The sequence below is a fragment of the Littorina saxatilis genome, linkage group LG5, assembly GCF_037325665.1.
Source record: "Littorina saxatilis isolate snail1 linkage group LG5, US_GU_Lsax_2.0, whole genome shotgun sequence".
NCBI classification, from domain to species: domain Eukaryota; kingdom Metazoa; phylum Mollusca; class Gastropoda; order Littorinimorpha; family Littorinidae; genus Littorina; species Littorina saxatilis.
Genome location: NC_090249.1, coordinates 9,509,282 through 9,530,646, shown reverse-complemented (window position 1 = coordinate 9,530,646; position 21,365 = coordinate 9,509,282). Strand labels below are relative to the sequence as shown.

Genomic DNA, 21,365 nt, shown 5'->3' with positions numbered 1-21,365 from the left:
CTTAGCAGAAACACTGGCCAGTGAGAATTAAGATAAATATTTTATATTTTGCATTAAAAGATGACTAGCAGTGTGAAGCTTTATCCTAATATTGATGAAAGTGCAGCAGAAAGTCAACAATTCAGACTGGCACACATTAGTAATATACAAAAACAACTAGAAGATGAATTAGAAAAATATTCTCGCGCTAGACGTAAGTACTCAACAACTTACAACAGCCTTTCTAATGCCAGCACTGGTTCTACTATCCTTGCATCAGCTGCAGGTGTAACGGGAACAATTCTGTTAGCTACCGGAGTAGGGACTCCAGTTTCTCTAATCCTAGGTGGTGTCGCAGCAGCAGTTGGTGGTTTATCATTTATAGCATCAGCTATAATGAAAAAAATTGTGAAAAAGCTTGAAAAACACGAATCCATTTCCACTCTTGCATCATCAAAATTGTCTAGCCTAAAACTGTCTATCAGTAAAGCACTTGAAGATTCAAAAGTTTCTGACGAAGAATTCAAACAGATACAAACAGACTTTGATGACTACAAAAGTAAGAAAGCAAGTATTCAAACAAAAACACGAGCTGAATATAACAAGCCAATCGATATAGAAGATCTGAAAAAGCAGTTTTTAAAAAAGGGGATTCAAATAGGACGGGAAGAAAAAGTAAAAATAGAATCACTTGTAAAGAGTTAACTATTCGTTTAGACAGTCACATTGCATGTATCAGATATAATTCTAAAAGTGAAAGAACACATGAAGTAAAGTTTGTAAATGAGAGAGCGTATTGAGCTTTAGAATGTTGTATAAGAGAAAGGGGGAATGTACGTTCTGGGTTACTGATTCCGACAGACCCGGCATTGGTTCAAAACAACCTTACTTTACTGTATTTTTTTTGTATGGATTTATGCAGTATTTTTCTGATTTTGTCGCATGTTTCATTTTAGTAAAAGTTTAGTCCAGAAGCCTATTTTGCGTTAATATTTAGGGTCTGTCGGAATCGGTGAGCCAGAACGTACATTCCCCCTTTCTCTCATGGGGATCCAGTTTTCTTTGCGTAGTATTTTAGTTAGCGTCCCTTTTGTTTTCTTAATGCAACCTCTTTCCTGAAATTAGTAAATTGAGTGTTGCTCTAAAACTATATTTCTGTCCCTTTATTCCGACAGCTCAATAGTTTCAGTCAGAAATCTAAATAAATATAACTTTCTTCTCCGGTCTAGTTTCTTGTCACCTACTTTCTCCTCATGTTTAGTATTCGTACAATTTATCCTTGCGCCTTCCGAGTGGCTTTCCCACGGAGAGGGAGAGCGAAGCAAGAGTGTGCAAGATCTTTGTCCCAAGGTATGTAATATGATGCATTGTTATTTCATTATTGACGATGTATGCTCATTTGAGGCTTTTCTTCATGGTTTGTCGGTTAGAGCCATTTGAAGTGAAGTCAGGCAGTAAACATGTGCTTTTTCAACCGGTCTATGAAAATGTATACTGTAAACGGAATCAGCAATTAGCATTGATTTTTTTATGCTTTGGTTATTCCGATATGAGATAAGTGCGTAAATCAGCAGGAAACAGTTTCAGATGATTTTTAAGACTTTTCCCAAGCTAGGCATAGTGATCAAGTACAACCCCTTTTTCCCTTCTTCTTCCCCACTTTAGCTATTTTTTGGACGTATTTTTAGATTGTGACGTCAATAGATCTCGTGTAACCTGTGATGTCATAAAAAGGATTTCCATGCACAGACCCATGACGTCACCGGAAATGGTGTATTAGTTTACTCATAGAGTAGTGATGTCGTAGAAATGTGTGTAGTTGGGGAAACCCCTTTTTCAAAATGTAAACAGTTCTGTTTGATTTCTGAATGTCAGCAATCAAAGCTTAGATTCTTTTTATGAGACTTTATAACATTGTTAATCAAATTGTAAATTCGTTTTTGGAACATTATGAAATATTTCCATTGAACATTTGCACTTATACAGACACTCAGCCAGATCACATTCAAGCAATTGTAAAACACAGGCATTCCAACTCAAGGTTGTTTTATAATTTTATTTGAACTTGATTCTTGTATAATTTTATTAGAACAAATACTTACTAGTGTTTCTTGTATGTTTTCAGGCCCTTCAAACTTCAAGCTTCTAGCTTCTAGCTTCTAGCTTGTATGTTTACAAGTTTACCGGAGGTTATGTCAAGTTAAATATGGAATAAAGAGCAAGAGAAATGGCAACGTCTTAGAGACTTCTTTGTCGTCTTTATTTTCCTCCTCCTCCTTCCACCCTTCTACAAGTGGCGTCGCCGACAACAGGATGGACACAGGGCCTTGTGGACGCGGGAACGACCTCAACAACTTCGAGGGCAGGATGGGCGCAGTAACACCGCGCAGGACAACAACATCCTGAACGACTTCAGCAACTTCGAGGGCAGGATGGGCGCAGTAACACCGCGCAGGACAACAACATCCTGAACGACTTCAACAACTTCGAGGGCAGGATGGGCGCAGTAACACCGCGCAGGACAACAACATCCTGAACGACCTCAGCAACTTCGAGGGCAGGATGGGCGCAGTAACACCGCGCAGGACAACAACATCCTGAACGACCTCAGCAACTTCGAGGGCAGGATGGGCGCAGTAACACCGCGCAGGACAACAACTACATCCTGAACGAGATCATGGCAGACGAAGCCGCGGAAGCCGTTGCGGCACTGCAACGAGAGGTTGCGGAACTTAAGAAGCAGCAAACCAAGCTGATTATCCTACCATCCGAACAGAGAGAAGTAAAAAAATTTTACGGACAAAACTTTGATAAATTTCAACAAGATATCGCGAGATTGCTGTCTGAAAGAAGCTTGGAAGAAGACGAACAGTATGATTTTATCATAAGACACGTGTCACAAGACGTGAGAGATGAGGTAGCCTGTAGGAATCCTGATAGAACGGCTGAAGCATTACTTCAAACACTACAAGATGCATTCGGAGAAAAAGACAATGTTAGCGACTTGCTAGAAAAGTTCTACTTAGTAAAACAGGTAGAGGGTGAAAGTATAACATCATTCTCACATCGTCTGAACAGTGCTTTCATGAAGTTGCAACAGAAACTGAAAGATGAGAAGCAGACAGCCATGGCTGCGGATGTATTGAGAGACAGGTTTGTCGGTGTGCTGACGAACAACTTCTTGCGCAAGCAGTTGCGCGAGGAGATTGAGAGGAAAAAAGGCGTCACGTTCCTCGCTCTACGAGACCAAGCAGTAAGATGGGCAGAAGAAGACTCTAGCAGTACGTCCGCTAGCAGCCAGAAAGTTTCCACCAACTTGGAGCTGGAAGCGAAGGTGACCAAGGTGTTGGACCTTCAACAACAGGTGCTGTCGGGACTGCAGAAGCTGACCACCCGAGTCGACCGGTTGGAGAGGAATCGGCGTCCTGACGACCGTGAAGGCGGCCAGCGCGACCCCGGCCAGAAGTTACCTTTCTCCAAGGATGGGCGGCCGTACTGTCTGGAGTGTGGGGTTCTGGGCCATATTCGGCGGTCATGCCCACAGTTAAACGGAGGGCCTCCACGGCGCAACTAAGGAGTCGGCACGTGGAGGATGATGAACTGAGCCGTGACTCCTTTCTCACCAGAGCTGTGGGGAAGAGCCCTAGAACGGTGGTAGACATTGGCGGCCACAAGATTCCTGCGTTGATTGACACGGGTTCCCAAGTTAGTTTAGTTAGCGAACGCGTGTTTGCTAAATTTTCACGCAACGTGAGATCAGTGCCATTAACCATGAAAGTAACAGCGGCAAATGGGTCAGAAATCCCATATGATGGTTATTTCGAATCTGATGTGATTGTGTGGGGACAGTTGGTCCGGAAAAAAGTTTTTCTTGTGGGAAAGGAGTCGGCCAGCAGTCAGTCTAGCGAAGACGTTATTATAGGCATGAACATTTTGAGCGAGTTGAAAGAATTCGAGTCGTGCCCAGAGCTGCTAGGGACAGCTAAAGTAGCCGGTAGAGACTCTGTTTTGATCCCTTCTGGATCCGCCGTCCGTGTACGTGTGGGTGGGTTGCGTGAGACTGACCTCCGGCCGTCTCAGGTTTTGATTGAGCCCCTACCCATTTCTCCCCATGGCTTGATTATACTGCCGACTGCGAGTGAAGTGCGTGGGAGAGATGTGTGGGTGCAAGTGGTGAATGTGAACGTAGAAGACATAATTTTGAAACCAAAGACAAGAATAGGCACTTTCCACTTTGTTTGCGGTGAAGCGCCTCGAAGCTCAGTGGAGCTTGAAGTGAAATGTGACAGGGTGGTAGTGAACGCAGCAGAGGAACATTGTAGCATCCCTTTTGATTTGTCGGAATGTGATGTTGCCCCCTCAGATAAGAAGAAGTTAGAAACGCTTCTTTCCAAGTTCCCCGACCTGTATTACACCCCTGAAACCGGCCTCGGTTACACAGAGGTGAGCAAACACCGTATCCATGTGACAGATGATGTCCCAGTCACTTCCCCTTTCAGGAGAATTCCCCCGAATGAAATTCAAGAGGTCAAGAAACATATTGAGAGTTTATTGGACCAAAACATCATCACCAAAAGCACTAGCCCTTACGCGTCGCCCATCGTGATAGTGCGAAAGAAAAACGGAGACATCAGAATGTGCATAGATTACAGGAAATTGAACGCCAAAACTATCCCTGATGCTTTTCCCCTTCCCAGAATAGATGATTCACTGGACGCTTTGGGCAAGGCAAAGCTTTTCACCACTTTGGACTTGGCGTCTGGGTACCATCAAGTCGCCATGGACGAAAGAGACCGGCAGAAGACCGCATTCACCACACCCTTCGGGTTGTACGAATATCTGAGAATGCCAATGGGTTTAATTAACTCAGGAGCCACGTTCCAAAGAATGATGTCTTCCACCATGTCCGATTTGGCGTTCAAGATTCTTCTGGTGTACCTGGACGACCTGTTAATCTACAGCAGCAACTTCGAAGAGCACCTCGAGAGACTAGAGATTGTCCTCTCAAGATTGCAGCAAGTCGGGCTGAAAGTCAACCCCAAGAAATGCACATTTGCTCAGAAGTCGGTAGAGTACCTTGGTCACACCGTCTCTGCAGACGGCATCGCAGCGTCCAAAGAGAAAACGAGGGCTGTATCGTCGTGGAAAGTGCCGACCACGCTGCGAGAACTGAGGGCGTTTCTTGGCTTCGCCAGTTATTATCGACGCTTCGTGAGAAATTTCGCCAAGATTGCAGCCCCACTCAACAACCTCGTTTCGTTGGCGTATCAGACGCAGGGACCAAAGAAACGACAAAGCAAGAACGTCGACATCGCCTCAAATTGGACTCCTGACTGTCAAAAAGCGTTCGACACCCTGAAGGCCGCTTTGATTTCACCACCGGTGTTGGGCTATGCATCTTTTGACCGCCCCTTCATCCTTGAAACAGACGCCTGCAGCCAAGGCATAGGCGCCGTTTTGAGCCAAGACCAACCAGAAGGTCGCCGAGTCATCGCATATGCCAGTCGTACGTTACGACAGGGAGAACGGAACACGAGTAACTACAGCAGCCTGAAGCTAGAGTTACTTGCCCTGAAGTGGGCGATATGCGAAAAGTTCAGACATTACCTGATGGGATCAACTGTACTGGCGTACACGGACAACAATCCACTCAGTCATTTGAAGACGGCCAAGTTGGGGGCGATCGAACAAAGGTGGGCAGCAGAGTTGGCGTGTTTCGATTTCACGATCAAGTTCCGCTCGGGAAGGGAAAACATTAACGCCGACGCGTTAAGTCGATTCCCCACCCCCGACACCAAATCGGACAGTGAAGACGACGAACTGATCGCGGTTTCGTGCAGTCAGCAAACGAGGGATCCTGAAATAGAAGTGGTTGTTCATCGAGCATCGGTTGAAGAGCTTAACGCAATCAGCCGCCTCGGAGAGGAACAATTCGACATCACCGGTCCTAAGAACCCCCTGAAAGTGCAAGAGGACACCTACCCCGACCTCCTAGCGACCTGCTTCCCCTCGCTCGGAAAAGCAAGACTTGCCGAGGCTACACTTTCGGACTCCTCCCTCATGTCTCTCGCCCCTTTCATCCGAAAGAAGAACAGACCCTCGTTGAAAGAAGCCGTGACCCTGGGAAGTGGAGCAAAGCCGTATCTCCGTCATCTTGCCAAAATGAGGATAGAAGACAACGTGATTTACAAAGATGCTATAGACCCCGTGCACGGCACGATTTCACAGATCGTTGTGCCAGAAAGTCTGCGGCCTATGATGCTGGACCTTGTCCATCAGCAAGCTGGTCACCAGGGCCCAGACCGAGCCCTCCAACTGCTACGCCGTCGTGTATTCTGGCCGAACATGCACCTTGATGCAGACGAGTGGTGCAGACGTTGCCAGAGATGTCAAGTAGCAAAGAAACCAGGCACGACGCCTAGAACACCTATGGGACACCTCCTGGCGACCAAGCCGCTCGAAGTGGTTTCCATTGACTTCACGGTGTTGGAACCGTCCAGTGATGGGAAAGAAAACGTTTTAGTCATCACCGACGTGTTCACTAAATTCGCCATCACAGTCGTCACCAAGGACCAGACGGCAGCCACAGTGGCAAAGGCATTGATCACACACTGGTTCGCGCACTATGCAATTCCCCAGCGCATCCACTCCGATCGCGGCCGGAACTTCGAGTCGTCCATCATGCAGGAGCTCTGTGCACACTACGGCATCATGAAATCTCGCACTACAGCTTACCATCCAGCCGGGAACGGCCAGTGCGAGAGATTTAATCGCACCATGCACGGTTTGCTGCGAACTCTGGAATCAGAACAGAAGAAGAAATGGCCCGCCTACCTCCCGGAACTTTGCCACGTGTACAACTGTACCCCCCATGCCACTACCGGTTTCTCCCCATTTTACTTGATGTTCGGTAGAGACCCCAGAATGCCTTTAGACCTGTTTTTGGGAGAGAAACAAGAAGCTTGGCAAGCCGTGATGCCGAACGAGTGGTTGGGAAACCACCTCGACAGATTGAAGTGGGCGCATGATGCAGCTGCAAAGCGGTCGGGTGCCAAGGCAGACAAACGGAAGGAACGCTACGACCGTGGACTGGCGAGTTCGGACCTGCGACCGGGCGATTTTGTGTTGCTACGACGGCGTTACTCTGGGCGCAGCAAGATCCAAGACCAGTGGGGAGAACGAGTGTTCATTGTAGTCGAGGCGCCAACGGCAAGTGGCGGTCCCCATGTAGTCAAACCGCAAGATGGAGCTGGCCAAGCGTTCACAGTCACACGTTCAGAACTCCGACCGTACTTTCCCCCCCTGTTTCTCCAACCCATGGGCACCCCCGAGCCAGCAGTGCCAGAGTCCGAACCAGTTCAGAAAGAGTCGGATGTGTATGTAGAATGGACGGTGACCCTTCCCCCTCTCAGACCATCCAGGATTCCAATCCCTGCAGTACCCGTGGTCGCACCGGTACTCCCTCCCCCGGCCCCACCAACAAGATTCCCAGCCTCAGGGCCCAAAATCCCACGTGGTCGTCCACGTGCATGTCAGCCCCCTCCCCCTGACCCAGAGAGACGGTCCCACAGAGAGACTAAGGGTAAACCCCCTGTCAGATTTCAGCAGCTGTAGTCATTTGTGACAATGACATTCAGTATTCTGTAGTCACAAAAACTGTTCTTGTGTGTGTGGATGGATGCCTATAGATACAGGATCTATCATGTGCAATGATGATAAAGACAATAAACTTAGTTATTCAACTTAACAGGTTGCTTTGTCAGTATTAGGGTTAACAGTCAGCTAAACATAGCTAGTGTTACTCGCCTAAATATGAGACTTAGGTACAAGTGTACTGTACTTCAACGGGAAATGGTGTAGCTTTGTATTAGGCTTTCTGATCATTCGGTTTAAAAACCTGGTTTCAGTCAGTTTTGCACTAAGTGGATATACAAGCTAGTGTTTGTTTTTGTCACCTATATGTAGTCGCTAGACTGAACTGATGACTCAGACTCCTCACACATTTGTTATGAAGAATATATCGTCCTTGTCCGATTAAAACCTCGTAACTCGATTTTTTGCGAAATCTACTTTTTTACATCAATATAATCTACGATTTTTTCTCGATTTTTTGGTTATTGTGGTGAAAGCCTAAGATCGCTGGAAGTCAGTTAAAAATGGGTATAAAAATACCTCGTATATCATTTTGGCAAAACCGCGAACCAAAATTACACGTAACTTGAGTTACGAGCTTTTTTTGCTCGCGTGTTTTTCAGTTTTGGCCGATGCAAACCTCGTATGTCGACTTACAAGTTTTCTAATATCTAAACACGGCGGTAAATGAACTGTTTCCGTTAGATACGAGGTTACGGTAACATGTCCTTACGCTCAGAGTTTAGCTAAAATTAAATATTAGCGTCATTAATGAAGCTAGAAGTGCCCACATTACGTATTGTGTAGTAAAATGACACTCTACGACATCAGTTATTGTTCAAATGAGTTTAGTGTTAGTATTTTCCTTTGCTGAGTACAAAAGCATAACTACAAAGAGAGATTAAGCAGTTAAAGTATTCTGACATATCTCTTAACTATGTAACAGTTCAGTCCTGAACTTCTGATCTTATTTGTTAGCTGAAGATGTACAGGTATGCATATGTCACGTACTGAAGTTGTGTTCTAGTGTCTGAATGCAGTCCGTCATGTCTGGCAGTGGGTCCTTCACACCTGAAAGCCAATTCTCTTCGCTTGAAGATCTTAGGTTGATGTGCTGTGTGTGCCTGAATAAAAGTTCTATACCATGGGATTTCGAAACGGAACTTATCATAGATGACATCACTGTTCGTATGGACTCTAATTGTGTTTAGTGGGTGTACTGTGTCCATTATCATGGTCAGTTTCATGTGGACTGCATTGACCCAACAACTGTAAAGCATGACAAAAACTGCATCTGCTCGACTTGTTTGCATTAGGAGTCATGTTTGCTCTGTCTGGTGCAAGCTCCGCATGAGCGAGCAGGAGTCAATTGATGGTGCAGCTTTCGCTTGGAAACACAGTCACTATCTTCCAGGAGTAATGGAAGTAGTGAAGCAAACTAAACATTGTGATTCACCAACCCCAAAACTATGAATGCAACGTTTGCTGTGAATCCAAGTACGGAAACATCCCATAGCATGTGTACCAGATGCACATTCAACGCAAAGACGAAGCTTGCAAATGACAGACCATTGACAAGAGGGTTGCTAAAGAGAATGGTGATGTCCAAGTTTTCACCATGTATCTGCAGGTCGACTTGTTGGCTATGTATATAAGCAAATGACAAATACTTCAAGGCCAAGCTGTGCTGCCACTACTGTCTTCACATTGTACAACTTGAGTGACACAGAGGTTACTTGCTACTTTTAGGATGAGTCAAAAAAGATAAGTCAAAAGCAACAGTTGGCGAAACAACCAAGGCAATCATTATCTACAATGACGGCTGTGGGTACCAGAACCGCAGTTTAATAGTCTTGGGAAACGCCCATCTTTACTTTGCAGTCAGTCAAGGAAAAGTCGTTTTCCAAAAGTTTCCTGAGAAAGGTCATACCTGGATGAAAGTAGACTCTGTACACCCAGCTATCAAAAACAAACTAAGGAGAAGGCAGATAGTCTGGCCTGCCGAATACGTGGAAGTCATCACCTCTGCAAGAAAAAGGCAACCTTACAAAGTTGTCCAGGTAGCCAACACATTCTTCAAGAACTTTCTTGATCTCAGACACTTCTGGGGATCCATAATTGGTGGATATTCGCAGTCCGAAGTACCTGCCTGACGGTACTTGTCGCTACAAGCTCATCTATTCTGAGGAGTGGTGGCCTTTTTCACAAAGAAGAAGGAGAGCACATGGTGAGCCCGATATCATCCCCCAGCTCTACTGAGTACGGCTGACCATCAAAGACATAAAGTGGCAGCATCTTCAGCATGTCAAGGAGGTTTTTCCAGTAGATTCATGCCAATACTATGATGGTCTACCCCATGGTCGTTAAGCTCTGCATTCTCATGAGTGGTCATCCTGCATAACTACTAGCTGTTCGAGGACATTTAGATGACAATTGCACTCAAACTAAGATATCTCATTGTTTTCAAGGAATACCCTGTTTTCTGTGCATACAAAAAGGCTCTTGTATGGATGTTTACGCTTCCCTGCAAGCAAAGAATGTTATGTACTGATAAGCTTCAGTTTACACTTGGTTTTGTTTGTGTGTTAATTGACAAGGTTGCAAGGAGACTGCAAGGACATTTTACACAAGAATGAGTATACATCGGTTTGTACAATCAAAAAACAAATGAAAATTGTGACAAAAGAACGATTGTGTGTTTACTGCGTTTTTTAAACATTGTTTTTGTCTTTTTTGTTCTTTGGCTATGTTATAAAACCTTGTAAGTCTTCAAGTTTGGTCGGGTTTTAAAAAAGAAAAACTCGTATCTTGCAATTTTGTTGAATATCGTGCGTTTTAATTGTGACCAACACTATTTAATTACACACAGTAATTTGTTTGTGTTTGTAGATCATGTGCAGAAAAAAATTGGCTTATTTTGATGACAAGTTATAGACGTTTTTTGTGTTCTTCTCGAAACGCTCAAAATCGATTTACGAGGTTTCAATCGGACAAGGACGATATGCTGCACAGGTTTTTTTGCTTTTGAAATTAAAATGTATGTTTGTATGATATTGCATTTGAGGAACATCTCCAGCCTTACATGTCTTGTTTTTTTATAATTGTTTTTTTTTTGCCTCTGCTCCTAACTGAGCAGGGGAGGTAATTTCATTTTTTATGAGACCCTGGTTTTCATTTGAGCTGGGGAGCATAATGTAAATGCGTTGAAGTTTTTGTTTGTGAGAATAATTCTTGTAAGTATGTTTCAAAAGGACGTTTTGAGGTGGTCCTTCTAGTAAAGTTTTCGGATTTGTTGTACTGGCATCGGTGAAATACTGATGATTTGGTTTTTCTGTTTTGACGATTTCGAGTCAGTTGGCTTAAATGCACTGGTTTATTCTTGTCAGGTTTAAAAACCAACAGATTACCTTTAATCTTTAACGATTGGAAGATTAGCTAGTCGATTTTGTTGGGTGTAAATATTATAGCTGCGTACTGATTTTCTCATGACTGGAGACCTGAGGTGTTCAGGTATATCCGTTTGAGTAGACATGTGTATGTAGCGACAATAGACATTGATTTGTCTGTAACGATAATCCAACTTTGTTTAGCTTTAACGCTCTTCGCCATTTTTATCCGATTGTCGTTGCCTAAAATTGTGTCATGCGGAGTCTGGAGAGTTGAGTTGACGTTACATTTTCAACATGTCTGTATAGAACTTGTAAACATGTTTGCCGGTGGTTTTTAGTTATGGTTTTACTTGGAGACCGTTTTCAGGAAATTGTTGGTGTATTTTATCCGCTGGTTTTTGGGTGCGGACAATAGATTTTTGCTGTTGTAGTTTTTGGTTGTATTCATGGGGACCATGAATATTGAGCAGGGGAGATTTATGTGACCAGACAAAAATCTAACTACTGGTACCTATGAGCTGCCGAAGATCCGGAATCAAACTTCTACCTTCGAGCTCATGGGGATCCAGTTTTCTTTGCGTAGTATTTTAGTTAGCGTCCCTTTTGTTTTCTTAATGCAACCTCTTTCCTGAAATTAGTAAATTGAGTGTTGCTCTAAAACTATATTTCTGTCCCTTTATTCCGACAGCTCAATAGTTTCAGTCAGAAATCTAAATAAATATAACTTTCTTCTCCGGTCTAGTTTCTTGTCACCTACTTTCTCCTCATGTTTAGTATTCGTACAATTTATCCTTGCGCCTTCCGAGTGGCTTTCCCACGGAGAGGGAGAGCGAAGCAAGAGTGTGCAAGATCTTTGTCCCAAGGTATGTAATATGATGCATTGTTATTTCATTATTGACGATGTATGCTCATTTGAGGCTTTTCTTCATGGTTTGTCGGTTAGAGCCATTTGAAGTGAAGTCAGGCAGTAAACATGTGCTTTTTCAACCGGTCTATGAAAATGTATACTGTAAACGGAATCAGCAATTAGCATTGATTTTTTTATGCTTTGGTTATTCCGATATGAGATAAGTGCGTAAATCAGCAGGAAACAGTTTCAGATGATTTTTAAGACTTTTCCCAAGCTAGGCATAGTGATCAAGTACAACCCCTTTTTCCCTTCTTCTTCCCCACTTTAGCTATTTTTTGGACGTATTTTTAGATTGTGACGTCAATAGATCTCGTGTAACCTGTGATGTCATAAAAAGGATTTCCATGCACAGACCCATGACGTCACCGGAAATGGTGTATTAGTTTACTCATAGAGTAGTGATGTCGTAGAAATGTGTGTAGTTGGGGAAACCCCTTTTTCAAAATGTAAACAGTTCTGTTTGATTTCTGAATGTCAGCAATCAAAGCTTAGATTCTTTTTATGAGACTTTATAACATTGTTAATCAAATTGTAAATTCGTTTTTGGAACATTATGAAATATTTCCATTGAACATTTGCACTTATACAGACACTCAGCCAGATCACATTCAAGCAATTGTAAAACACAGGCATTCCAACTCAAGGTTGTTTTATAATTTTATTTGAACTTGATTCTTGTATAATTTTATTAGAACAAATACTTACTAGTGTTTCTTGTATGTTTTCAGGCCCTTCAAACTTCAAGCTTCTAGCTTCTAGCTTCTAGCTTGTATGTTTACAAGTTTACCGGAGGTTATGTCAAGTTAAATATGGAATAAAGAGCAAGAGAAATGGCAACGTCTTAGAGACTTCTTTGTCGTCTTTATTTTTCTCCTCCTCCTTCCACCCTTCTACATCTGTGTGTGTGTGTGTGTGTGTCTGTGTGTGGAGGCAACACCTGTGGATTGTAGAGTTCTGTTTGTGATGGGGTCTGGCGGCTTTTGTCTGTCTGTATGTTCTGGCATTTGAGAAGCCATAACAGATAATATAGGGCTTAGAAATAAGCTCTAAAATTCTCAATCCCGTTTGAGAGGACTTCGCCTTCAAAGGTGATTGTGGTGAACCGCCACGCTGTCTGTCTCTGTCTCGCGATTCACCCCGGCGAAGCCGGGTATTCCTCTAGTTTGTCCATATATGCTGATGGTGTGCATTCTGTGGTTTACAGAGTAGGCGGAATGTGCGACGGGGTTTCTGTAGAATGTTAGATTAGGTTCGTTAGATTATGTTCGTTAGATTATGTTCGTTAGACGGGGTTCGTTATATTGGTTTCGTTAGATTGTTTTTTTAGACTTTGTTTTTTTATGTTTCATTGGGTCTCTTGTTTTCTGGCTCACGTAAGTGTAGCCTATGCGATGCTAAACTTTGTCTGTCTGTGTTTGTGTGTGTGTGTGTGTGTGTGTGTGTGTGTGTATGTGTGTGATAGAAACTTTAACATTTGACTAAACACCGAAATACTAATTTTACCTGGTTATTATCCAAGCAACAGCTTCAAAATATTGAAGCAATGATCAACATTTCGTCGGCACGTATGTAGTTAAAGTGTGTATCCAAAGAAAATGGGTGGTGGGGGGTTTTGGGGGGGTAAAAACAGATGACTGGTTTGTGTCGTGTGTGGTATGTAGACCAGGTCAGGGGTCAAGGTTAGGTCAGATCGCATGAAGGATTGTGGTATAGATACAGTTATCACCGAGCTGCAGTTCGCCGATTCGGAGAAGACGATTTCACATTGTTCGGTTTCGTAGCTCCAGAAAAATAGATAAAGAAGATACCAAAGGAGATTTCCTACAGGTTAATCTGCACAGCGTGTTTCCAGTGTCTGCGCGAGGAAGCGCTGTCGAAATCTGCACAGCGTGTTTCCAGTGTCTGCGCTAGGAACCGCTGTCGAAAGCGCCTGTCGATCTGGCCATCTGGCAGTCGTGTCCCCGTAAGTAGGCTACAGACAGACAGATCTAGATCTAGTGTCTCGCACTCTTGCACCGTGTCACCTATGCTTACTGTCTGTGGGTGTATGTGTGACGGAGTGATTGAGTTTGTGTTACTGTTTGTCGATTTCTTACGTGAGCCTTGTTAGACTATAGTTCTAGAGTGAGGATCTAGAGTATAGTTCTGGAGTATAGTTTTAGAGTGAGGATCTAGAGTATAGTTCTAGAGTGAGGATCTAGAGTATAGTTCTAGAGTATAGTTCTAGAGTATAGTTCTGGAGTATAGTTCTAGAGTGAGGATCTAGAGTATATAGTTCTAGAGTGGGGATTTAGAGTATAGTTCTAGAGTATAGTTTTGGAGTGGGGATCTATAGTATTGTTTTGGTTTGTTCTAGTTTTAGAGAGTAGAATATATTGGAGTTTTTATTGAATGTAAACCCCCGTTAACCACGACATTCAAAGCAGGTTCCACGTTTCATTGGTTGAAGAAAAGAGAAGAGAGGTGGTGGGAGTGTGTAGGTGGTGGGGGTAGTGGAAGAGTGGAGGTGGTGGGAGAGTGGGGGTGGTGGGGGTGGTGGGAGAGTGGAGGTGGCTGGAGAGTGGAGGTGGTGGGGGTGGTGGGAGAGTGGAGGTGGCTGGAGAGTGGAGGTGGTGGGAGAGTGGAGGTGGCTGGAGAGTGGAGGTGGTGGGAGAGTGGAGGTGGTGGGGGTGGTGGGAGAGTGGGGGGGGGTGGTGGGAGAGTTGAGGTGGTGGGAGAGTGGAGGTGGTGGGAGAGTGGAGGTGGCGGGAGACTGGAGGTGGCGGGAGAGTGGGGGTGGTGGGAGAGTGGAGGTGGCGGGAGACTGGAGGTGGTGGGAGAGTTGGGGTGGTGGGAGAGTGGGGGGGTGGGAGAGTGGGGTTGGGTGGGGGAAGAGTGGGGGTGGTGGGAGAGTGGAGGTGGTGGGAGAGTGGGGGTGGTGGGAGAGTGGGGGTGGTGGGAGAGTGGGGGTGGCTGGAGAGTGGAGGTGGTGGGAGAGTGGAGGTGGCGGGAGACTGGAGGTGGCGGGAGAGTGGGGGTGGTGGGAGAGTGGAGGTGGTGGGAGAGTGGAGGTGGTGGGAGACTGGAGGTGGCGGGAGACTAGAGGTGGCGGGAGAGTGGGGGTGGTGGGAGACTGGAGGTGGCGGGAGAGTGGGGGTGGTGGGAGAGTTGGGGTGGTGGGAGAGTGGGGGGGGGGTGGGAGAGTGGGGTTGGGTGGGGGTGGAGGGATAGTGGGGGTGGAGGGATAGTGGGGGTGGCAGGAGAGTGGGGGTGGCGGGAGATTGGGGGTGGTGGGAGAGTGGGGGTGGGAGAGTGGGGGTGGTGGGAGACTGGAGGTGGCGGGAGACTGGAGGTGGCGGGAGAGTGGGGGTGGCGGGAGATTGGAGGTGGCGGGAGCGTGGAGGTGGTGGGAGAGTGGAGGTGGTGGGAGACTGGAGGTGGCGGGAGACTGGAGGTGGCGGGAGAGTGGGGGTGGCGGGAGACTGGAGGTGGCGGGAGAGTGGGGGTGGTGGGAGAGTGGAGGTGGTGGGAGAGTGGAGGTGGTGGGAGACTGGAGGTGGCGGGAGACTGGAGGTGGCGGGAGAGTGGGGGTGGTGGGAGAGTTGGGGTGGTGGGAGAGTGGGGGGGGGGTGGGAGAGTGGGGGTGGAGGGATAGTGGGGGTGGAGGGATAGTGGGGGTGGCAGGAGAGTGGGGGTGGCGGGAGATTGGGGGTGGTGGGAGAGTGGGGGTGGGAGAGTGGGGGTGGTGGGAGAATGGGGGTGGAGGGAGAGTGGGGGTGGAGGGAGAGTGGGGGTGGCGGGAGGGTGGGGGTGTCGGGAGAGTGGGGGTGGGAGATTGGGGGTGGTGGGAGAGTGGGGGTGGGAGAGTGGGGGTGGCGGGAGAGAGGGGGTGGGAGGGTGGTGGGGGTGGCGGGAGAACGGGGTTGGGTGGTGGATAGTGGGAGTGGGGGTGGTGGGAGAGTGGGGATGGTGGATAATGGGGGTGGTGGGAGAGTGGGGGTGGTGGATAATGGGGGTGGTGGGAAAGTGGGGGTGGTGGATAGTGGGGGTGGTGGGACAGTGGGGGTGATGGGAGAGTGGGGATGGTGGATAGTGGGGGTGGTGGGAGAGTGGGCGTGGTGGATAGTGGAGGTGGTGGGGGAGTGGAGGTGGTGGGAGAGTGGAGGTGGTGGGAGAGTGGGGGTGGTGGGAGAGTGTGGGTGGGGGTGTTGGGAGAGTGGGGGTGTTGGGAGAGTGGGGGTGGTGGGAGAGTGGGGGTGGTGGGAGAGCGGGGGTGGTGGGAGAGTGGGGGTGGTGGGAGAGCGGGGGTGGTGGGAGAGTGGAGGTGGTGGGAGAGTGGGGGTGGTGGGAGAGTGTGGGTGGGGGTGGTGGGAGAGTGGGGGTGTTGGGAGAGTGGGGGTGGTGGGAGAGTGGGGGTGGTTGGATAGTGGAGGTGGTGGGAGAGTGGGGGAGGCGGGAGAGTGGGGGTGGCGGGAGTACGGGGTTGGGTGGTGGATAGTGAGGGTGGGGGTGGTGGGAGAGTGGAGGTGGGGTCGGCGGGAGAACGGGGATGGATGGTGGATAGTGGGGAAAGTGGGAGTTGTGGGAGAGTTGGCATGGGTTAGGAAGTTGTTACTTACCCTTCAGACATGGCGTACTGTTGATATGTCATCATCTGCGTTTCGTCCATACGGACAACGGAACCGTCCCTGGAAAAAAAGGATATGTCTTCATGGCAACATTTAATTCCCATTTCTAAACAGTTTTACAATTCAAACCTCTGGCACCGCAACAAGTTTAAGCAAAGGTTAGGTATATTTCAGTGCATCGTCGTTAAAAGAAAACAAGAGGCGAAGCCTTCAAGGGTGAAGGCTCACGTAAGAAATCGACAAACAGTAACACAAACTCAATCACTCCGTCACACACACACACACACAAACACACACACACACACACACACACACACACAGAAAGAGCATAGGTGAAACTGTGCAAGAAAGCTAGATCTGTCTGTCTGCATGTAGCCTACTTACAGGGACACGACTGCCAACTAGTCTCGGCCCGCTCAAAAAAACAATGACCGAGACTTTCAGTAATTCCTTTGCGTGACGTCAAACCCTCTTACGTCTTCAAATGTTAGAGTTTCTACCACAGACATACGCACGCACGCACAGACAGACAGACAAAAGTTAGCATCGCATAGGCTACACTTACGTGAGCCAACAAGTCGCGTAAGGCGAAATTACAACATCTAGTCGATCTGTCGAACCCACAGAATAAAACTGAACGCACTGCATTTTTTTTCACCAAGACAAAACAGCTTCGTCAATCCACGCGGCAAAGAAGTCGCTCATTTTTTCCGTGCAACACGAAGTAAAACTGACATGCAAGAATAGCAAAATAGCGTACTGCGGTAAGCAGGGAAGCGCGCTTTTCTGTATTCGTTTTAACTTTCTGAGCTTGTTTCGAATACAACATATTATATTTATATGTTTTTGAAATCAGGAAATGATAAGGAATAAGATGAAATCATTTTTTTTATCGATTTCTTAAATAATAATCGAAGTAATAATTAACCTATTTTTGTTAATTGTGATCACATTTTAAGAGTAAACATGACATATGTATTATATTTTTAGATTCAAAATTTAATGAAGAATACGATGCAATCAATTTTAAATCTGTTTGCGAAAAATCGATATTAATGACAACTTTAACTCTTACCAGTTCGGGGGTTTTAGGGCATATTTTACAGTGCTGTTGGTGCCTAATTGCCGAGTGGCTATCTGGGGTCATATTCTAAATGAAATATAGACAGTTATATATCAAATGAAAGGAAAATGAATAAGCTTTTCATATTTGCAAAGAGAATTGTGCTATCTTTAAAGGTAAAAAATGTTATGGGGGTGACAACATGATTTTTGTTGAAATTTGTACGTCCATTTTTTGGAACACGTGACAAACACAAAGAAGACATTTTCTTTGTGTTCAGTTTATTTTAGATATGCTGCTAACTAGTCTGTTTTGGCATTCATTTTACATAACATAGCAAAGTTTTATTGAGTTTTGCTGATAAACAAAAAAGTAATTGTCACCTGAATACCCCCACCCAAATTTCAAAGTTGGACGTTTCATGACATACGCATGCCTAAGGCCCAAAAAAAAATAGTCTGTTTACGGTATCCCGACCGATCCGATTTTTTCCCGCGACCCTAGACTGTTTTTTTGGCAAAATAACTTAAAAATATGTTTTTTGGGGGAAAACAAAAATAAAAACAAAAAACAAAACAAGTCCCGACCTACCGACCCTATTTTATTGGCCTATGTTACCGTTAACAGACTTTTTAAATTTGTTTTGCCTAATAATGCATTCCTATAACTAACTTATAACAAAAACCCAGCTTGTTTTTGTCATAAAGTGTGTCTAACATATGAGTTTATCCACTGTCCAACCCATCCAATGTAAAATAACACTTCTTTTTTTTGATAATTAGAGAATTGGTCAGTGGAAAACTACAGGGGGGGCATCGTAAGCTTGCTTACGATGGGTAAGGGAGCGAACTGGTAAGAGTTAATGAGCAAATTCATTAATTAACTTTTAAGCCTCCAAGCTGAAATGCAATACCAGAGTCCGGGCTTCGTCGAAGATTACTTGACCAAAATTTAAACCAAATTGGTTGAAAAATTAGAGCGTGACAGTGCCGCCTCAAATTTCACAAAAAGCCGGATATGACGTCATCAAAGATATTTATCCAAAAACTAAAGAAAATTCTGGAGATATAATACTCAGGAACTCTCATGTTAAGTTTCATGAAGATCGGTCCAGTAGTTTCTCAGAATCGCGTTATACACACACACACACACACACACACACACACACACCACTTGAATTTTAGAAGTAAAAGATATTTCTGACATTCTACCAATACTTTTTGATTTTCTTGAGATGTGGATAATCAAATTAAGTTCATATTCTTTTTTACATTTAGTCAAGTTTCGACTAAATGTTTTAACATAGAAGGGGAATTGAGATGAGGGTGGTGATGTATGTGTGTGTGTATGGATGTACTAGAATAAATACCCGCTTCGCCGGGTACCCGGCTTCGCCGGGAAGAAGTAGAGCCGAATGATACCCGGCTTCGCCGGGAAGAAGTAGAGCCGAATACCCGGCTTCGCCGGGATGAAAGCGTTGTGGACAGTGACCTTCTAAAAATAGTAACGGGAATATCCGGCTTCGCCGGGATGAAAGCGTTGTGGACAGTGACCTAAAAATAGTAACGGGAATATGGATTGACGCCACACGAAGGAAGGGAGATAAACGCAAAACACTGGAGAAGATAAGGAAGAGTTACTGGGAATGGATCTGGGAAGATGAACAGAAAAACCAAAATCGGTTCAGCGCTGCGCGCTGAGAGCACGTGTTGAAAATTCTCATCGACCAGGTTGTGTCCGGGGTCTACCTGAATATGCCCACCAAATTTGAAGCAGATCCATCAAGAACTTTGGCCGTGCATCGCGAACACACACACACACACACACACACACAGAGAAGCCGTATATATGTTACAGGGAATAACAAAATTTAGGGAATAAGCTTAATCACTGAAATTTTAAGGGAATAGGCTTATTCCCTGTTTCAACTGGGGAGTAAGCTTATTCCCTAAAAAAATCAGGGATTTAGCTTGTACCCTGAAATGGGAGATCATTTTTTTGGCTTATTCCCTGATTAGTTTAAAGCACACAAACAGAAACACTAATACAAGATTTGTTGCTTTAAACATTGGTTTATTCATGAATACACAAGGATCAAAATACAAGATAAAAATATTGCTGCACACAAACAATGAAAGCCCTAATAAGAAGTGGGCAACATGTCAAAGCATTTACATATTCTGCGGACTGGTTGATATGAACACGAACGTATACATTCAAATCATGCAAAGTACAGATTGTATAAATTTGAACATGAAAATCACCTACAGTGACTTGACTTCATACTTTATCCGCGACTTGAAGCAAACAATTGAAGTCCAAAGCTCTGTTTTTTTATTTCTTCAATCTACCACAGCACGTTCAAAGTGTGATCTTCAATTTTTGTTGGAGCACGTCAAGAGGGCATGGCATCTTGAGTTGCAAGCCATGCGAGCCTTGAAGCAAGAGCATCGGTTTGTCTTGCACCGTTTTGATCCCGAGCAGTTACATTTTATGTACCCCTGTCCCCCACAGCTGCTCGTAGTGAAATAGAACATTCCTCGTTCATATCCTGTAGATTGTGCATGGAATATGTGCAAACATCAAATTGATTTCGTGAATATTTGCCTTGGAGCACCCCACTTTTAACCACAATTGTGTACAGGCCTTTGTCGTCTTTGTCTTTGATTATGCCAATCAAGTTTCTTGGGTCAGATCTCCCACGGTCAACTGCTGGTATTGGGACTGTCACTGAGTCTCCAACTTCAGCTTCAGGAAATATTCGCTTGCTTCTTTTCACCATCCTTTCAGCCTGATTTTCTTGCGCCTGATAGGCCCTTTTACGAGAGACTAGTATATTGTTTTTATGCTTATCAATTCCTGACATTGAAGGACCTGGGGTTGAACGTCCTGATGCTGGCGTTGAAGATCCTGGGGTTGAACGTCCTGATGCTGGCGTTGAAGGTCCTGGGGTTGAACGTCCTGATGCTGGCGTTGAAGATCCTGTGGTTGAACGTCCTGATGCTGGCGTTGAAGGTCCTGGGGTTGAACGTCCTGATGCTGGCGTTAAATGTCCTGGGGTTGAACGTCCCGATGCTGACGTTGAAGGTCCCGGGGTTGAACGTCCTGATGCTGACGTTGAAGGTCCTGGGGTTGAACGTCCTGATGCTGGCGTTAAATGTCCTGGGGTTGAACGTCCCGATGGTGGCGTTGAAGATCCTGGCTCGAAGTCCATGACCTGAAATAACAATTATTCACTTGGAAATGATGACACACGCCAAAAGACTAATTTTGGATACATTGTTTTATGGCGAATAAATTATTATGGAATATAATTATAAGGTGACGAACATTTTTCTGAAATAAAGGCGACCCCCCCCCCCCCCCCCATCCCTCCCCCCAACCCACAAATCTCTCTCTCTCTCTCTCTCTCTCTCTCTCTCATGCAACTCTTCCTGTCTCATGCATCTCTCTCTCTCTCTCTCTCTCTCTCTCTCTCTCTCTCTCTCTCTCTCGCTCTCTCTCTCATGCAACTCTTCCTGTCTCATGCATCTCTCTCTCTCTCTCTCTCTCTCTCTCTCTCTCTCTCTCTCTCTCTCTCTCTCTCTCTCTCTCTCTCTCTCTCTCCTCTCTCTCTCTCTCTCTGTAAAATATGTATATTGTAATCTAAATGCTTAGTGTTTTTTTCAGGCATACTGCATTGTTTTCTACGTCGGTTACTGAATGTGGCCGTTGCCCCCAGACTCCTGCCCCATTTCAGGGCAAACCTCTCTTATATCTGAGGAAAATAATGAAACAGAGAGAGA

General features: G+C 45.4%; 1 protein-coding gene across 1 annotated transcript in view; it reads right to left on the bottom strand.

Moving 5' to 3' along the window:
- LOC138966251 (kynurenine/alpha-aminoadipate aminotransferase, mitochondrial-like) overlaps positions 1 to 21,365 on the bottom strand; it is a 102,474-nt gene that overhangs the window by 67,602 nt on the left and 13,507 nt on the right. The window contains exon 4 of the mRNA XM_070338390.1: positions 16,509 to 16,577. Within this exon, the coding sequence (XP_070194491.1) occupies positions 16,509 to 16,577 (69 nt within the window). The remainder of the gene's footprint in view (positions 1 to 16,508; positions 16,578 to 21,365) is intronic.